Source organism: Dromiciops gliroides, chromosome 1, assembly GCF_019393635.1.
Source record: "Dromiciops gliroides isolate mDroGli1 chromosome 1, mDroGli1.pri, whole genome shotgun sequence".
Lineage (NCBI taxonomy): Eukaryota > Metazoa > Chordata > Mammalia > Microbiotheria > Microbiotheriidae > Dromiciops > Dromiciops gliroides.
Window position 1 is genome coordinate 69,409,882 of NC_057861.1, and position 17,436 is coordinate 69,427,317.

The window sequence follows — 17,436 nt, forward strand, 5'->3', positions numbered from 1 at the left end:
CACCTAGCTGCTCAGCTCTACAAACCTGTACTAAAAAGGAGGTCGGCTTCCTGGGTCAATTTCACCCAAAGAGGGGAACAGAAGGAACTTGGTGTCACTGAGATCATTGCTTCAGAAGGCCCAGGCCAAGGAGGGAAAGAGGGAAGTAACAAAAAGATCTGGAGGCTCCAAGGGCTTGGGGTGTTTCTGTCCAGCCCAGTTCTATCCTCTTCAGGAGGTAGACACTGACAAGAGATGCCAGAGTATCTGGAAGTCCCCCCACCCCAACCTCTATTGTGTCCAAACAAGGGTTGTTCCTCATCCCCTTTCCCTTCCTCTTACAGATGTGGATGAATGTCAGCTCAATAGCTCACTCTGTGCACCCAATGGGGTCTGTAAAAATGAGCTTCAAAACTATACATGCATATGCAAGCCTGGCTTTGCCAAAAGCAGCAAGAACCAATTGGAGGATTGCATAGGTAAGCCCCTGTGGGAGGCAGCCCAGGGACTGCCAAGGGATACACTGAGGCACTCACTGTGTCTATAAAAAGCCCTTTGGTTGTACCATCCAAGGAACAGGCAGGGAGCAGCTTGTTTGGGGAAGGGGTGATGCTTCCCCTAGAAGTCAGAGCCAAGAGTGCCAGGCAAGAGCCATGTGGGGTGGGGGTGGGGGGGGTGGCTTTGTTCTGCTGTCCTGAGCCTATAGCAGGGAGTCAGCTACAAAGAACTAAACCAGGAACCTCTGAGCTGGGAGAGGAAGATTGGGCCCAAGGACTGTAGGAAACAAAATGTGGGCAGCACCAACCACTGGAGTCTGTGGGCACTGAGGTGGTGGCAGGGGCATTGGGGACAGGACTCTTGGGTCTGACCCATTGGCATTCCCTGCTATGGGACCACGGACAGGTCACTTACACCTTCACAGCCTGAGTTCATTTATAGAACATCCATCCTTCTGCACAGGAGTATGGAGGAAAGGAAAAAAAAGAAAACAAGCATTTATATAAGTATGATGTTAAGCACTTTTAAAATATAATCTCATAACAACCCTGGGCAGCTAGGTGGCACACTGGATAGAGTGCTGGGCTTGGAGTCACTAAGACTCATCTTCCTGAGTTGAAATCTGGCCTGAGACACTTAGTAGCTGTGTGATCCTGGGCAAGTCACTTAACCCTATTTGCCTCAGTTTCCTCATCTATAAAATGAGCTGGAGAAGGAAATGGCCAATCACTCCAGAATCTCTGCCAAGAAAATCCCAAATGGAGTCACAAAGGGTACAACATGACTGAAACAATGCATAGAGGCAGGGGACTACAAGATGAGATGGAGAAGCAGGGTTTCCCAACCATGGCTCATAGCAGAATGATTTTCCTGCTCTATACAACTTCTATTCTTACATCATCCCATAAATTAAAAAAAACAACAGTCCTGCCTCTTCCTGCTCCCCCTAGTCCCAGCTACCTGGCTTCATCCTCTCCCTCATCCTGAGCTGGCCATAGACACTGAATTGGGTAGAGGAGCCCATTTAGAATGGATATATTTGCCTGGGTTGGGATAAAGTCATTTAGGTGACACAGTACATATAATGCTGGTCTGGGAATCAGGAAGACCTGAGGTTATATCCAGCCTTAGACACTTACTAGCTAGGTGACCTTGGACAAGTCACTTAACCTCAGTTTCTTCAACTGTAAAATGAGGATAATAATAGCATCTACTTCTGAGGGTTGTTCTAACAATCAAATGAGATGTTTGTAAAGTGCTTAGCATAGTACCTGGTACATAGTAGGTACAATGGAAATGGTAGCTCTTATTAGGAGTCACTGAGTCCAATGACATTTGAAACATCTCATCTTCTACCAAATGAGGAGGAGCACAGGTCAAGTGTAGCTTAGTTCTCTGCCAGTGCAGAATGTAGAGGAACTAAGGGTGTGTAAGGGGAGGTATTTTCTCTCCTTATCCCTTCCCATTACTGCTTATTAAGAAATATCTGGAAGTGAAAGAGGTGAATAGAATACTAGGAAAGTTAGACATGATAGATGTCTGGAGAAAATTAAATGGGGATAGAAAGGAACATACGTTTTTCTCAGCAGTTCATGGGACATTTTCAAAAATTGACCATATATTAGGGCACAAAAACCTCATAGTCAAATGTAGAAAAGCAGAAATAGTAAATTCATTCTTCTCAGATCATGATGCAATAAAAATTACATATAAGAAAGAGCCATGGGAAAGTAGACTGAAAATCAATTGGAAACTAAATAATTTCATGCTAAAGAATGGATGGGTCAAACAACGAATCATAGAAACAATCAATAACTTTATCCAAGAGAATGACAATAATGAGACAACATACCAAAATCTATGGGATGCAGCTAAAGCAGTGCTTAGGGGAAAAAAATATAGCTCTAACTGCTTACATGAATAAAAAAGAAAAAGAGGAGATTAATGAATTGGACATGCAACTTAAAAAGCTAGAAAAAGGACAAATTAGAAATCCCCAATTAGATACTAAACTAGAGATCCTGAAAATTAAAGGAGAAATTAACAAAATTGAAAGCAAGAAAACTATAGAATTAATCAATAAAACTAAGAGCTCATTTTATGAAAAAAAACAATAAAATAGATAAAATATTGGTTAATTTGATTTTAAAAAGAAAGAAGAAAACAAAATTACCAGTATCAAAAATGAAAGGGGTGTTGTTACCACCAATGAGGTGGAGATTAAATCAATAATTAGGAATTATTTTTCCAAACTGTATGCCAATAAATTTGACAATCTAAATGAAATGGATAAATATTTACAAAAATACAAACTGCCCAGGTTAACTGAAGAAGAAATAAAATCCTTGAATAAGCCCATATTAGAAAAAGAAATTGAGCAAGCCATTAAGGAACTCCCTAAGAAAAAATCCCCAGGGCCAGATGGGTTTACAGGTGAATTTTACCAAACATTTAAAGAATAATTAATTCCAATATTATACAAATTATTTGGAAAAATAGGTGAAGAAGGAGTTCTACCAAATTCGTTTTATGATACAAATATGGTGGTGATACCAAAACCAGGCAAAGCAAAAACAGAGAAAGAAAATTATAGACCAATTTCCCTAATGAATATTGATGCTAAAATCTTAAATAAGATATTAGCAAGGAGATTACAGCAAGTGATCACCAGGATAATACACTGTGACCAGGTGGGATTTATACCAGGAATGCAGGGCTGGTTCAACATTAGGAAGACTATTAACATAATCAACCACATCAATAAGAAAACTAACCAAAATCATATGATTATCTCAATAGATGCAGAGAAAGCTTTTGACAAAATACAGCACCCATTCCTAATAAAAACACTAGAGAACTTGGGAATAGGTGGAGCTTTAGTTAAAATAATAAGCAGTATCTACCTAAAACCATCCGCAAGCATTATATGTAATGGAGATAAATTAGAAACCTTCCCAGTAAGATCAGGGGTAAAACAGGAATGTCCATTATCACCTCTATTATTTAATATTGTACTAGAAATGTTAGCTTTAGCAATTGGAGAAGAAAAGGGAACTAAAGGAATTAGAATAGGCAAGGAGGAAACAAAACTATCACTCTTTGCAGATGATATGATGGTATACTTAGAGAATCCTAGAGAATCAACTCAAAAATTACTTGAAACAATGAACAACTTTAGCAAAGTAGCAGGACATAAAATAAATCCACATAAATTATCAGCATTTCTATACATGACCAACAAAGTCCAGCAGCAAGAGATAGAAAGAGAAATTCCATTTAAAGTAATGGTAGATAATATACGATACTTGGAAGTCTACTTGCCATGACAAACCCAGGAACTCTATGAACACAATTACCAAACACTTTTCATACAAATCAAATCAGATCTAAATAATTAGAAAGATATCAATTGCTCATGGATAGGCAGAGCTAATATAGTAAAAATGACAATTCTACCTAAATTAATTTACTTATTCAGGGCCATACCAATCAGACTACCTAAAAATTATTTTATAGAGCTAGAAAAAATAATAACAAAATTCATCTTGAAAAACAAAAAATCAAGAATATCCATGGAAATATTGAAAAAAAAATTCACAGGAAGGTGGGTTAGCTGTACCAAATCTGGAGCTTTACTATAAAGCATCAGTCATCAAAACTATCTGGTACTGGCTAAGAAATAGAGTGGAGGATCAATGGAATAGTCTAGGCATAGGAGACACAGTAGTAAATGACTTCAGGAATGTACTGCTTGATAAACCCAAAGACCCCAGCTTCTGGGATAGGAATTCAGTATTTTGACAAAAACTGCTGGGAAAACTGGAAGATAGTATAGCAGAAATTAGGCATAGACCAACATCTTGCACCTTATACTAAAATAAGGTCAAAATGGGTTCATGATTTAGACATAAGAGGTGATACCATAGGTAAATTAGGAGAGGAAGGAATAGTCTACTTTTCAGATCTTTGGAAAGGGGAAACGTTTATGACCAAACAAGAGAGAGAGAATATTATGAAATGGAAAATGGATTATTTTGATTACATTAAATTAAAAAGGTTTTGTACAAGCAGAAGCAATGCATCCAAAATTAGAAGGGATGCAGAAAGCTGGGAAATAATTTTTATGGCCTCATTTCTAAAATATATAGGGAACTAAATCAAATTTATAAGAATCCAAGTCATTTCTCAATTGAGAAATGGTCAAAGGATATGAACAGGCAGTTTTCTGATGAAGAAATCAAAACTATCTATTCCCATATGAAAAAATGTTCTAAGTCACTATTGATTAGAGAAATGCAAATTAAAACAACTCTGAAGGGGCAGCTAGATGGTGCAGTGGATAGAGCACCGGCCCTGGAGTCAGGAGTACCTGAGTTCAAATCTGGCTTCAGACACTTAACACTTACTAGCTGTGTGACCCTGGGCAAGTCACTTAACCCCAATTGCCTCACTAAAAAAACAACAACAACAAAAAACCAACTCTGAGGTACCACCTGACACTTAGCAGATTGGCTAAAATGACAAAAAAAGGAAAATAATAAATGTTGGAGAAGCTGTGGAAACATTGGAACACTAATGCATTGTTGGTGGATCTGTGAACTGATCCAACCATTCTGAAGAGCAATTTGGAATCATGCCTAAAGGGCTATAAAGCTGTGCATACCCTTTGACCCAGCAATACCACTTTGGAGTCTTTTTCCCAAAGACATCATGGAAAAGGGAAAAGGACCCACATGTACAAAAATATTTATAGCTACTCTTTTTGTGGTGGCAAGGAAGTGGAAATTGAGGGGATGCCCATCAATTGGGAATGGCTGGACAAGTTGTGGTATATAAATGTAATGGAATACTATTGTGCTGTAAGAAATGATGAGCAGGAGTTCAGAGAAACCTGGACAGACTTGCATGGGCTGATGATGAGTGAGATGAGCAGAACCAGGAGAACATTGTTCACAGTATCATCAATATTGTGTGTTGATCAACCGTGACTTCTCACCAATCCAATGGTACAAGAAGGTTCCAAAGGACTCATGATGAAAAAGACTCTCCAAATGCAGAAAGAAAAAAAAAGAAACTGTGGAATGTGGGCGCTGATTGGACCATACTATCTCTTTTGGTTTTGGTGCTGTTGTTTTTCTTTTTTGAGGTTTTTCCTTCTTGCTCTGATCCTTCTTGTATAACATGACTAATGCAGAAATACGTTTAATGTTATATATCAGATTACCTGCTGTCTAGGGGAGGGGTGTAGGGAGCGGAGGGAGGGAGAAAAAAATGGAAATCTTATCTAAACAAAGGTTGAAAACTTAAATAAATAAATAAGATTTCAAAAGAAAGAAAGAAATATCTGCCCATGAACCTGAAGAAAGAATGGAAGGCCGGGTTAAGAATAGGATCCTGGATCCAGCTCGGGAAGGGACCTCCAGGGCATCTAATCCAACCCGCATATTTGACAGGAGAGGAAACTGAAACCCACAATACATCATTTTCTTGTCCTTGATTGTGTATATTTTTCACAAAGTGAGGATGTGGGGTGGGGTGCAGGGGAGGGGATGTGGCAGTAATGTTTTGTTTTTTAAACGAAAAGAACAAAAAATGTTAAAAACAAAACAAACAAACAAAAAAAAAGAAGCCAAATCCCAAAGAGTTTGCCACTTAGCCAAGGGAAGGTTAGGGTGTAGTAAGTAGCTTCTGGGGGCCGTCGCATGGTGACTGAGAGCCTGTGTGGAGGTGTGGCAGCAGCACTGACTCTGTGTTCAGGGGACTGGGGTTCAACCCCCATCTCTGGTGCTTAATACCTTCAGCAGGTGTCTACACCCCCTCTGGGCCTCAGTGTCCTCACCTGTAACATCTGGGTACTGGATCACATGACCTCTAGGTCTCCTTCCAGCTCTAGGATTTTGTAATGAAAAGGAGCAGAAGGAAGGTGGGGGAGGGAAGGATCCTGCTTGGGCCAATCTCACCCAAAGGGGGGAACAGAAGAAAAGTAGTTTCCCAGGCCAGGGAGTGATACAGAGACTGAAGGGAGAGATCCGGGGGCTCCAAGGCTTGGCATCTTTCTCTCCAGCCCAATTCCCATCCTCCCCAGCAGTCAGAAAGGAGCAAGAGATGCCAGGGTGTTGAGAAGCCCCATCCAGGTCTCTGTTGTGTCCAAAGAGAGTTGCTAATCGCCCCCTCTCCCTTTCTTCTGGAGATAAAGATGAATGTCAGGACAAATTACTCTGTGAAGCAAACTGAATCTCTGAGAATATTGTTGGAAGCTATACGTGCACATGCAAATCAGGCTTTACCAACCAGTCTGAGTGCATAGCATAGGTATCTATGCCTCTAGGGAACAAGAGGACCCACAACCCTGTGGGACGGCTGGGGGGATGGACTAAGGCACTAAATGAGTCTATGAGAAGCCCCCTGAATGAGCCAACTGAGGATTAAGACCAAGACAAGAAGTATCTTGGATGGGAAAGGGTGATGCTTCCCCCAGACTCAGAGCCCAGGGAACCAAGGCAGGGCCACCCAAGTGGGAACTTAGGCTGCTCTACAGAGCCTATGGAAGGCTTAGAACCAGGAACCTCTGAGCTAGAAGAAGTCTGGAACCAGGTTCTCCATGGAACAGAACATGGGCACCAACTAGATACCCTGAAGCCTTGGAGCCCCTGTGAGCATTGAGGCAGCCTAGTGTTCATCTGGTGGGATGAACAGCTACCTTCAGAATAGGACCCCTGAGGCTGATGCACTGGCACTGCCTCCTTTGGGACAATGGACTTACCCGCTCTGAAGCTCAGGGTGCTCATCCATAGACCTGCCAGCCCACTTCCCAAAGGTGTGGTAAAGAAAGACTTTGTGAGCCTTACGGTGCCACAGAAATGGGGCTGTTGTTATTGTCCTTCCTGTCAGGTTTCCCTTTGCCACAGGGAGTCCCCTCAATGCACCTTCCTCCATAATTCTTCTCTATCCTGACAGAGCCTTTGGACCAGTCCCCCTGACTCCCCTCACCCTCTTCCTATCCCTGGACCAACTCTTTTCTATCATGTATTTCCCTCATGACAGTTTTCCACCTCTTCTGTGGAGCTCCTCATTGGTTCTAGGATACAGGGGCTCTCACCACCATGAACCTCTCTATCACCCTCTGTGGGGATCTCCATGATGTTCTATGTCTCACAGTGACACTGGAACCCCAATGGGATGTTGGTGTTGAAAATATACACCTTTGGGACAGCTAGGTGGCACAGTGGATAGAGCACCAGCCCTGGAGTCAGGAGTACCTGAGTTCAAATCTGGCCTCAGACACTTAACACTTGCTAGCTGTGTGACCCTGGGCAAGTCACTTAACCCCAATTGCCTCACTAAAAAAAAAAAAAGAAAAAAAGAAAGAGAGCAAATATATACCTTTACTTTCTAGAAGGTAGGGTTCATTAGAAGAGATTAGCAATTTCTTGAACTCTAACCTGCTATCCTCCTCTGCTTAATTTTGAACCTGATTCACTTTCTATATGCACTGTCTGTCCCAAATATACATAATGATGAACATGCTCTATAGGTCTTCCATCCATCTGCAGGTCATAATCTGGGCAGTAGACATTCTTCATCCACTTTGTATTTCCTGTATGGATGGTCAGACTAAACTCTTTTGAGTGGTTATGGATTGAGGAGATTCAAAGAAAAAGGATACCACAGAACTGCCTTCAAGTAGCTTATAATAGACAAGAAAGGATATGACACAAATAAGTAGAATACAAAATAGATTGTGGGGACAGCTAGGTGTCACAGTGAATAAAGCACTGCCCTGGATTCAGAAGGACCTGAGTTCAAATCCAGCCTGACACTTGACACTTACTAGCTGTGTGACCCTGGGCAAGTCACTTAATCCTTATTACCCCACACACACAAAAATAGACTGTGGTAAGCACCATGCCCTACCCCAATCCAAAAAAAGAAGGCAGAAACTGTGTATGGGCAAATTGGAACAAGGAGAGAGATTCCTTTGAACTGGGGCAAAGGGAAGGGAATCAGGGAGGATTCCAGTAGAATGCAGGCTCTTTGGGGATGGGGGACTGCTCTGGTTTTGTCCTTGTATCCTTGGTGCCTGGCCCACAGTAGGCAATCAATGAGTGTCTCTTGACTTGAACTGAGCAGAAGAGGATCTTAATAGGCAGGGGTGAGGAGGCAGTGTGCTCCAGGCACAGCATGGGCATGTGCATAGACAGGGGATGACAGAAAAAGCAGGGTTTCCCTGTTCTGTAAAATTATTTCCTCTTATAAATATTAAATATTCAGTCACATATTCTTAGAGAGTTGCTTAGAGCACTGAGAGGTTATGCAATTTTCCTTGGATCACACAGCCATCGTGTGTCAGGGGCAGGACTTGAACCTGGGTCTTCTGGCTCCAATGACCAGCTCTGTTCACTACACTCTCTCAGAACACTAATGAAACATTTAAAATCTGAGGAAAGTGAAGCTCAAAGAGCTTGTGTTTTGAGGTAGCTAGTCAGTACAGTGGATAGAGCATTGGACTCAGAGTCAGAAAGACCTGAGTTCAAATCTAGATTCAGATGCTGTGTGACCCTGGGCAAGTCACTTAACTTCTGGCTCCCTCAATTTCATAAACTGTAAAATGGGAATGATAAGAACACCTAACTCCCAGGTTGTTGTGAGAATCAAGTGAGATAATATTTATAACGCACTTTATAAACCCTACTGCACTATATAAATGCTAGCTATAATTATAATTACGATCCATAGGAGGCCTGGTGGTACAATGGAAAGAGCATTGGCTCAGGAGTCAGAGGAGAGAAAATCAAATCTTTATATCAAATCTGAAGTTTTCTTTGATACTTACTGGTTGTGTGAACCTGAACAAGTCACTTCCCCACTATGGGCTTCCCTTTTTTATCTGTAAAAGGAGGAGATTAGGATGGTCCCTCCGGCTCTAAACATGTGATCCCATATCCTGGATCAAATTCCTGTCCCTGCTAGAAAATAACTCTTATATTCCCTTTTTCTTTCTTCTTTTTTTTCCTCTTCTCTTTCTTCCTTCCTTCCTTCCAACTATCCTTCCTCTCCTGGCTCCCTCAATTCCTTCCTTCCTCAGTCTCCCTATCTCACCAGGCTGGAAGTGCAGCAGACACTCATGGTCCCAATCCCACTACTGATTGATTGTCAGGGGAGTCTTGTCCTCTTCCATTTCCAGCCTGGCCCAGTTTCCCCATCCTGAGGCAGCCTGGTCACCCTCCCCTCCCAAGAACTCACTATATTGGGGCCAGACTTGGTCTAGACACTCCACTGACTTTAACCCTCCTGCAGCTCAGATCTCCAGAGCTCAAGAGATCCCCCTCAGCCTCCCTCTCACAGAGCAGGGATTACAGGGCATCCTCTCGGCCTGATCCTTTTCCTTTTCCACAATTTAATGTCTGTAACACTTCTAAAGCTTCCAACCTTCTGATATGGCCATTCAAAACCTTGCCCTTTCTCCCTAAAACCCTCATGGCCATGACCCCTGCTTCCTTGGGACTCACCCAAGGACCTGGCTTCCTACTCCTACTTGACAAGGTCAAGGCTGCCCTTTCTAAGACCCCCTCACCTCCAGATCCTCATAGCTCACCTCCCAGACCCCTCCTCTTCTCCTTTTCCTCTGTTTCTGGGGAGGAGATGGCTCTTTTCCTTTCCAAGATGAGCCCTTTGCTTGTGCCTTCCATCTTATCCCCTCTCATCTCTCTCCAGCAGCTGGCCCTGGAGACCATGCCCTGACCCTCCCCCTCCAAATCACCACCCTCTCCTTAGCCAATGGGCTCCTTCCCTGCTGCCCACAAACACTCAGATCTCCCCCATCCTTAGAAACCCCTCTCTTGACCTCCCCAAGTCACCATCCTATATCATTTCTCCCTTTTACTGTCAGTCCTGAAAATAGTTGTCTGTACTTATAGGTCAGCAGGATCTCCCAGATTGAATTCAGAGATGAGGCTGGACACTGTCCTTGAACCCACGGCCCTTCCATTACCTTACTAGTATTTTCTTTTTTGTTTGTTTGTTTGTTTGTTTTTGTGCGGTAATGGGGGTTAAGTGACTAGCCCAGGGTCACACAGCTAGTAAGTGTCAAGTGTCTGAGGCAGGATTTGAACTCAGGTACTCCTGAATCCAGGGCCGGTGCTTTATCCACTGTACCACCTAGCCGCCCCACTAGTATTTTCTTTTCTTTCCTTCTCAGTTTCCTTTTCTTTTTTTCAATCAACAAGTATTTCTTTCCTCTTCCTCTCACCCTCCTTGGAAAAGAAAAAGAAAGCCCCTGTAACAAATCACATTCTGTAGTCACATAAAACAAATGCCCACATTGGTCAAATATAAAATATGTTTCATTTCTTTTTTTCTTCTCTTCTCATGTTGCAGATGTTAATGAATGTGTACCACCCAGTACTATCTCTTGTGGTCAGAATGCAGCCTGTGTTAATACCTATGGAGATTACCACTGCACCTGCATCCCTGGATACAAACTTCCTTCTGGGGAGAAGACATTCCCAAATGCCACTATGAACGACTGTCAAGGTAAAAAGCTCTCTGGCATTCTTTGGCTAGCTGGGGAATCAATGAAGACTTTTTCTGCTGAGGCTGAGAGCAGAAAAGTCCCCCCCTGCATGGGCCCCCTCTGCTCAGTGCCCTTTACCTCCTCATATATGCACCTCTGACCTTCCCCCTCCCTGACGCTGGCTTTCTCTGTTCAGTGCCCTTTAGCTCCTCACTACATGGGTTACCTCTAAACCCTGGGAACTCTGCCCTTTCCCCCCATTCTGTCCCTCCCACCTCAGTCCCCCTCATGAAACCTCATCCAAGGTATTTGGCCTGTGGTGACCAATTTTTAACTGGGCAGTATTAGCTAAGCAGCTCGCTGCAATATTGGGGCAAGGAAGGAGACCAGCAGCCTCCCTCAAAACAGAGCAGGATGTATTTAACAAGAACAAACTTAAAAAAAAACACAAACAGGATCAGTAGGATCAAGGGAAAGGAAATAAAATGGGGAAAGGAAAATTATACAACTTGAAAAACACCACCACCCAGGAATCAGCTGAGAATACACAGCAGCACTCCTATCGCCTTCCAGTTTCCAGCTAGAATGGTGAATTCTCCTCCCTCTTCCCAGAAAACCCCAGGCAGCCCCCAGCCAATTGGATGGCCACTCTGACAGTCACACGACTGCCATCACTAGGCTTCCAATCATTATAATTTTGCCAGGCTCATGTAGGCGTCGGCAAGTGGTGATGACATGAGGTGCCAGCACTATGGCGATGGCTACAACCTGTAGGTGGAGCACTCTGCCGTTTGTGGAGCCCCAGAGGCCAGTGCTCATGCCTAGGTTTTTTATTTTTTTTTAATTCTAGCCAAGGGGCAGCTAGGTGGCGGAGTGGATAAAGCACCAGCCCTGGATTCAGGAGTACCTGAGTTCAAACCCAGCCTCATACTTGACACATACTAGCTGTGTGACCCTGGGCAAGTCACTTAACCCCCATTGCCCCGCCCAAAAAAAAAATTCTAGCCAAAAGATGGGGTCATAAAAACCTCAAATAACAATTAATTCTTTACAGGCCAGACCTTAGCTCAAGCCTCAGAGGTTCAAATCTCTTTTCAAGCTATTACCCATGTAACGATTGGAATGACACCACCTGCTGGAGACTTACTGTAGAAAAGCTCTGCCATGAGCTGAAGGTCTTTGAGGGCAAGACCATTCGTCTTTTCTTTGGCGTCAGGAAGTGACGTTTGCTGGTGGGAGGAAGAAGGGGGAGCCTGGCACTCTTTCCTGGGGACTCTGGTGGAAAGCGGAGCTAGAAATGAGCTCTCCCTTTAATAGATAGATGAATCTAGGCCTTTCTCTCTCTCTTTACCAAATTCTTATTCTCCTTAATAAATGCTTAAAAGCGTAACTCTTGCTAAAGCTTATAATTTATTGGCGACCACTCATTAGATATTTTAGATAGTTTAGCTAGAATTTTAGCCCTTAACACCCAGAAGAAGGAAGCAAGGCCACAGGGGTCTGACAAGCCTGATAATGCTGCCCCATGGGACCAAATATTTAGGGTGCTGTTAAGGGCTAAAATTCTAGCTAGTCTCCAAAGGGCAATAAAGCTGTGCATACCCTTTGACCCAGCAATTCCACTTTTAGGTCTTTTGCCCAAAGAAATCATGGAAGGGGGAAAGGGACCCACATGTACAAAAATATTTATAGCTGCTCTTTACGTGGTAGCAAGGAATTGGAAGTTGAGGGGGTGCCCATCAATTGAGGAATGTCTGGACAAGTTGTGGTATATGAATACAATGGAATACTATTGTGCTGTAAGAAATGATGAGCAGGAAGAGTTCAGAGAAACCTGGAGGGTCTTACGTGAGCTGATGATGAGTGAGATGAGCAGAACCAGAAGAACATTGTACACAGTACAACATTGAGTGTTGACCTACTGTGATGGACTATATTCTTCTCACCAATGCAATGGTACAGAAGAGTTCCAGGGAACTCATGATAGAAGAGGATCTCCAAATCCAAGAAAAAAAAAAAGAAAGAAAGAACTGTGGAGTATAGATGCTGATTGAACCATATTATTTCTTTTGTTTTGGGTGCTGTTGTTTTTTTTTTTTCTATTTTGAAGTTTTGCATCACTGCTCTGATTCTTTCTCTTGTAACAGGATTAATGCAGAAATAGGATTAATGTTATTATGTGTATATATATGTGTGTGTATATATCTATATCTATATCTATATGTATAGAGATATACAGATATAACCTATATCAGATTACCTGCTGTCTAGGGGAGGGGGGAGGGAGAAAAATCTGAAACTGTAAAGCTTGTATAAACAAAAGTGGAGAACTATCTTTACATGTAATGGAAAAAATAAAATACCTTATACATTAAAAAAAAATTCTAGCTAGTCTGTCTAAAATATCTAATGAGTGGTTGCCAATAAATTATAAGCTTTAGCAAGAGTTAGGCTTTTAAGCATTTATTAAGGAGAATAAGAATTTGGTAAAGAGAGAAAGAAAGACCTACGTTCATTTACTTATTAAAGGGATAGCACATTTCTAGCTCTGCTCTCTGCCAGAGTCCACAGGAAAAAAGTGAGACAGAGCACCAGGCTCCCCCTTCTTCCTCCCACCAGCAAACATCACTTCCTGACACCAAAGAAAAGACACATGGTCTTGCCCTCAGAGATGTTCACCTCATAGCGGAGCTTTTCTACAGTAAGTCTCCAGCAGGTGATGTCATTCCAATCGTTACAGTGCTCATTCATAGACCTGCCAGCCCACTTCCCAAAGGAGTGGTAAAGAAAGGCTTTGTGAGCCTTAAGGTGCCACAGAAATGGAGCTGTTGTTATTGTCCTTCCTGTCAGCTTTCCCTTTTCCACAGGGAGTCCCCTCAATGCACCTTCCTCCATGTTTCTTCTGTATCCTGACAGAGCCTTTGGACCAGTCCCCCTGACTCCCCTCACCCTCTTCCTATTCCTGGACCATCTCTTTTCTATCATGCACTTCCCTCATGACAGTTTTCCTCCTCTTCTGTGGAGATCCTCATTGGTTCTAGGATACAGGGGCTCCCACCACCATGGACCTCTCTATTACCCTCTATGGGGACCTCCATGATGTTCTAGTCTCATAGTGACACTGGAACCCCAATGGAATGTTGGTGTTGAAAACATACACCTTTACTTTCTAGAAGGTAGGGTTCATGAAAGGAGACTGGCAATTTCTTGAACTCTAAACTGCTATCCTCCTCTGTTTAATTTTGAGCCCATTCACTTTCTATATGCACTGTCTGTCCCAAATATACATAATGATGAACATGCTCTATAAGTCTGCATGACCCCAGGTATGTCCCCCAACTCCAATTTTTTCATGGTTCTCTGGGGTCTTGTATTTGAACGTCAAATTTGCCGTTCAGTTCAGGTCTTTTCATCACGAATACGTGAAAGTCCTCTTTTTCATTAAGGTCCCATTTTTGGGCAGGTAGGTGGCACAGTGGATAGAGCACTGGCCCTGGAGTCAGGAGGACCTGAGTTCAAATCTGGCCTCAGACACTTAACACTTACTAGCTGTGTGACCCTGGGCAAGTCACTTAACCGCAATTGCCTCACCAAAAAAAAGTACCATTTTTTCCTCTGAAAGATTATGCTAAGTTTTGCTGGGTATGTGATTTTTGGCTATAGTCCCAGTTCCTTTGACCTCTGGAACATCATATTCCATGCCCTCCAGTCCTTTAATGTAGAAGCTGCTAGATCTTGTGCTATCCTGACTGAGGGTCCACAGTACTTGAATTCTTTCTTTTTTGGCAGCTTGCAATATTTTCTCCTTAACCTGGGAGCTCTGGAATTTGGCTATAATATTGCTGAGAGTTTTCCTTTGGGGATCTCTTTCAGGAAGTGATCATTGGATTCTTTCAATTTTTATTTTACCTTCTACTTATAGAATACCAGGACAATCTTCCCTGACAATTTCTTGGAAGATGATGTCTAAGCTCTTTCCTTGATCATAGTTTTCAGGTGGTCCAATAATTTTCAAATTATCTCTCCTGGACCTATTTTCCAGGTCAGCAGTTTTTCCAAGAAGATATTTCACATTGCCCTCTATTTTTTATTCATTTGTATTTACTTTATTGTGTCTTGGTTTCTCATAAAGTCACTAGCTTCTATTTGTTCAATCCTAATTTTTAGGCAATTATTTTCATCAGAGAGCTTTTGTATCTCCTTTTCCATTTGGCTTTTCAAGATGTTGACTTTTTTCTCATGTCTTTCCTACATCACCCTCGTTTCTCTTTCCATTTTTTCCTCTACCTCTCTAACTTTATCTTCAAAGTCCTTTTTGAGCACCTCTATGGTCTGAAACCAATTCATATTTTTCTTGGAAGCTTTAGATATAGGAGCCCTGATGATGCCATCCTCCTCTGAGGGTGCACCTCAATCTTCCTTGTCAATAAAGAAACTTCCTATGGTCCTAACCTTTCTCTGTCTTCTCATCTTGCTTTTTTTTATTTGAATTTTAGCTCCTTAAAGTGGGGCACTGTTTCCAGGCTGCACTGTCCCAAGTTTCAGGGGATCCCAGGTGGTATGATTTAAGGAGAGGCAGGTTCTTCACTTGCCTGGCCTGTTCCCTGGTCTGTAGATAACCCCAGGCCAACTTGCTAATCAACCAGGAAGCAAAACTTTTTATGCTGTGGTTGTCGACTTCAATGAGCCTGTGCCCTTCCCCTTTGTGGGCCACTGCTACTCAAGCCTACCTCCAGGATCCCAGCAGGGGTGAAAAACCCAATTTCTGTCTCAGCATCAGCAGAGAATCCTGTAATCTCCCCCCTGTCAAGTGCTCAGCCCTCTCACCAGACTTTGAGCTTAGTTCCAGATGACATTGGCACTGCAGCTGATTCAGAGGCTCTGGGGGTCTCTTCCTCTGGCTTGGCCTTCTTGGGACTGTATCTGTGTCAGTGTGACTGTGGGGTTGGGCTCCACTCCTGGCTAGGCACAGCAGCTCCCTCCCTCCAACCTTCCAAGTTGTCTTTGCCTGGAAAATGATCTCAGCATGTTCCTCTGTGGGTTTTGCTGCTCCAGGAATTGTCCTATGGCATTATTTGGAGGTTTTTTGAAGCAATCATGTCGAGAATTCTAGAGATCACTACCTTTCTTGGTGGCTCCACCACAAATGCTTCTGGGCAGCAGTGGACACCAGGAACCCCCAGGGTGGGTGTGGCAGCAGCCAGCAGCATCACACAGCAGCATCTCACCCAGGATGAGTATGGGGAGGGTCCAAGCTCCAGCTTCCCCCTCACAGAGCAGGAATTACAGAGTTACCTCCCTCCCTTATCCTTTTCTTTTCCCACAGTTTTATCTCTGTAACACTTTTAATGTTTCTACCCCTCAACTGTGGCCATTAAAAACAATGCACTGTCTCTTTAAAATCCTCCTGGCCATGATGCCTGCTTTCTTGGATCTCAGTAGAGGACCCAGCTTCCTATTCAACTGACAAGGTCAAGGCTGCCCTTCCAGAGCCCCCTCACCTCTAGGACCTCATACCTCAACTCCCAGGCCAATCCTCTTTTCCTTTTCTTCTGTTTCTAGGGAGGAGATGGCTATTTTCCTTGCAAAGGCCAGCCCTTTTACTTGTGCTTTCCATCTCATCCCCTCTCACCTTTCTAGCAGCTGGCCCTGGAGACCATTCCCTGACCTTCCCCCTCCAAATCATCTCAGCCCTAGGTTCCTTCCCTGCTGCCCACAAACACTCATATCTCCCCCATCCTTAGAAATCCCTCTCTTGACCTCCTCAAGTCACCATCCTGTCTCTTTTCTCTCTTTTACTGTCAGGGTCCTGAAAAGAGCAGGAATCTCCCAGATGAAGCCTGACACTGTCCCTGATCCCACCCCCTTACATTACCTTATTGGTCTTTTCTTTTTTCTCTCTTTCCTTTTTCTTTTATTTTTTCAACCAATAAGCATTTTTTCCTTCTTCCTTTTGTCCCCCTTGGAAAAGGAAAATGAAAGTTCTGGCAACAAAGTGAGTGCATTCTGTAGTCAAATGAAACAAATCTCCACATTGGTCATATTCAAATATGTATGTTACACTTCTTTTTTTCCCTCTTCTTTTCTTGCTGATGTTAATGAATGGCTATTACCCATTAGTACCCCTTGTGGTCCTAATGCAAACTGTGTTAATATATAGAGAGATTACCACTGCTCCTGCATCCCTGGCTATGCACTTCCTTCTGGGGAGAAGACATTCCCAAATGCCCATAGGAATGAATGGCAAGGTAAAAAGCTCTCTGGCATCCTTTGGCTAGCAGGGGAATCAATGAAGACTCTTTCTGCTGAGGCTGGGAGCAAAGATGTCCCTCCCTGTATGGGTCCTCTCTAGCCAGTGCCCTTTGCCTCCTCACATGGGAACCTCTGACTTTCCCCCACCCCCTCCTTGATTCTGGCTCTCTCTGTTCTGTGTGTTTTAACTCCTC

At 43.1% G+C, this 17,436-nt stretch overlaps 1 protein-coding gene across 1 annotated transcript in view; it reads left to right on the forward strand.

The window, feature by feature from the left end:
- LOC122745514 (adhesion G protein-coupled receptor E3-like) overlaps positions 1–17,436 on the forward strand; it is an 85,731-nt gene that overhangs the window by 23,637 nt on the left and 44,658 nt on the right. The window contains exons 5-7 of the mRNA XM_043990853.1: positions 324–458; positions 6,668–6,697; positions 10,855–11,010. Of these exons, the coding sequence (XP_043846788.1) occupies positions 324–458; positions 6,668–6,697; positions 10,855–11,010 (321 nt within the window). The remainder of the gene's footprint in view (positions 1–323; positions 459–6,667; positions 6,698–10,854; positions 11,011–17,436) is intronic.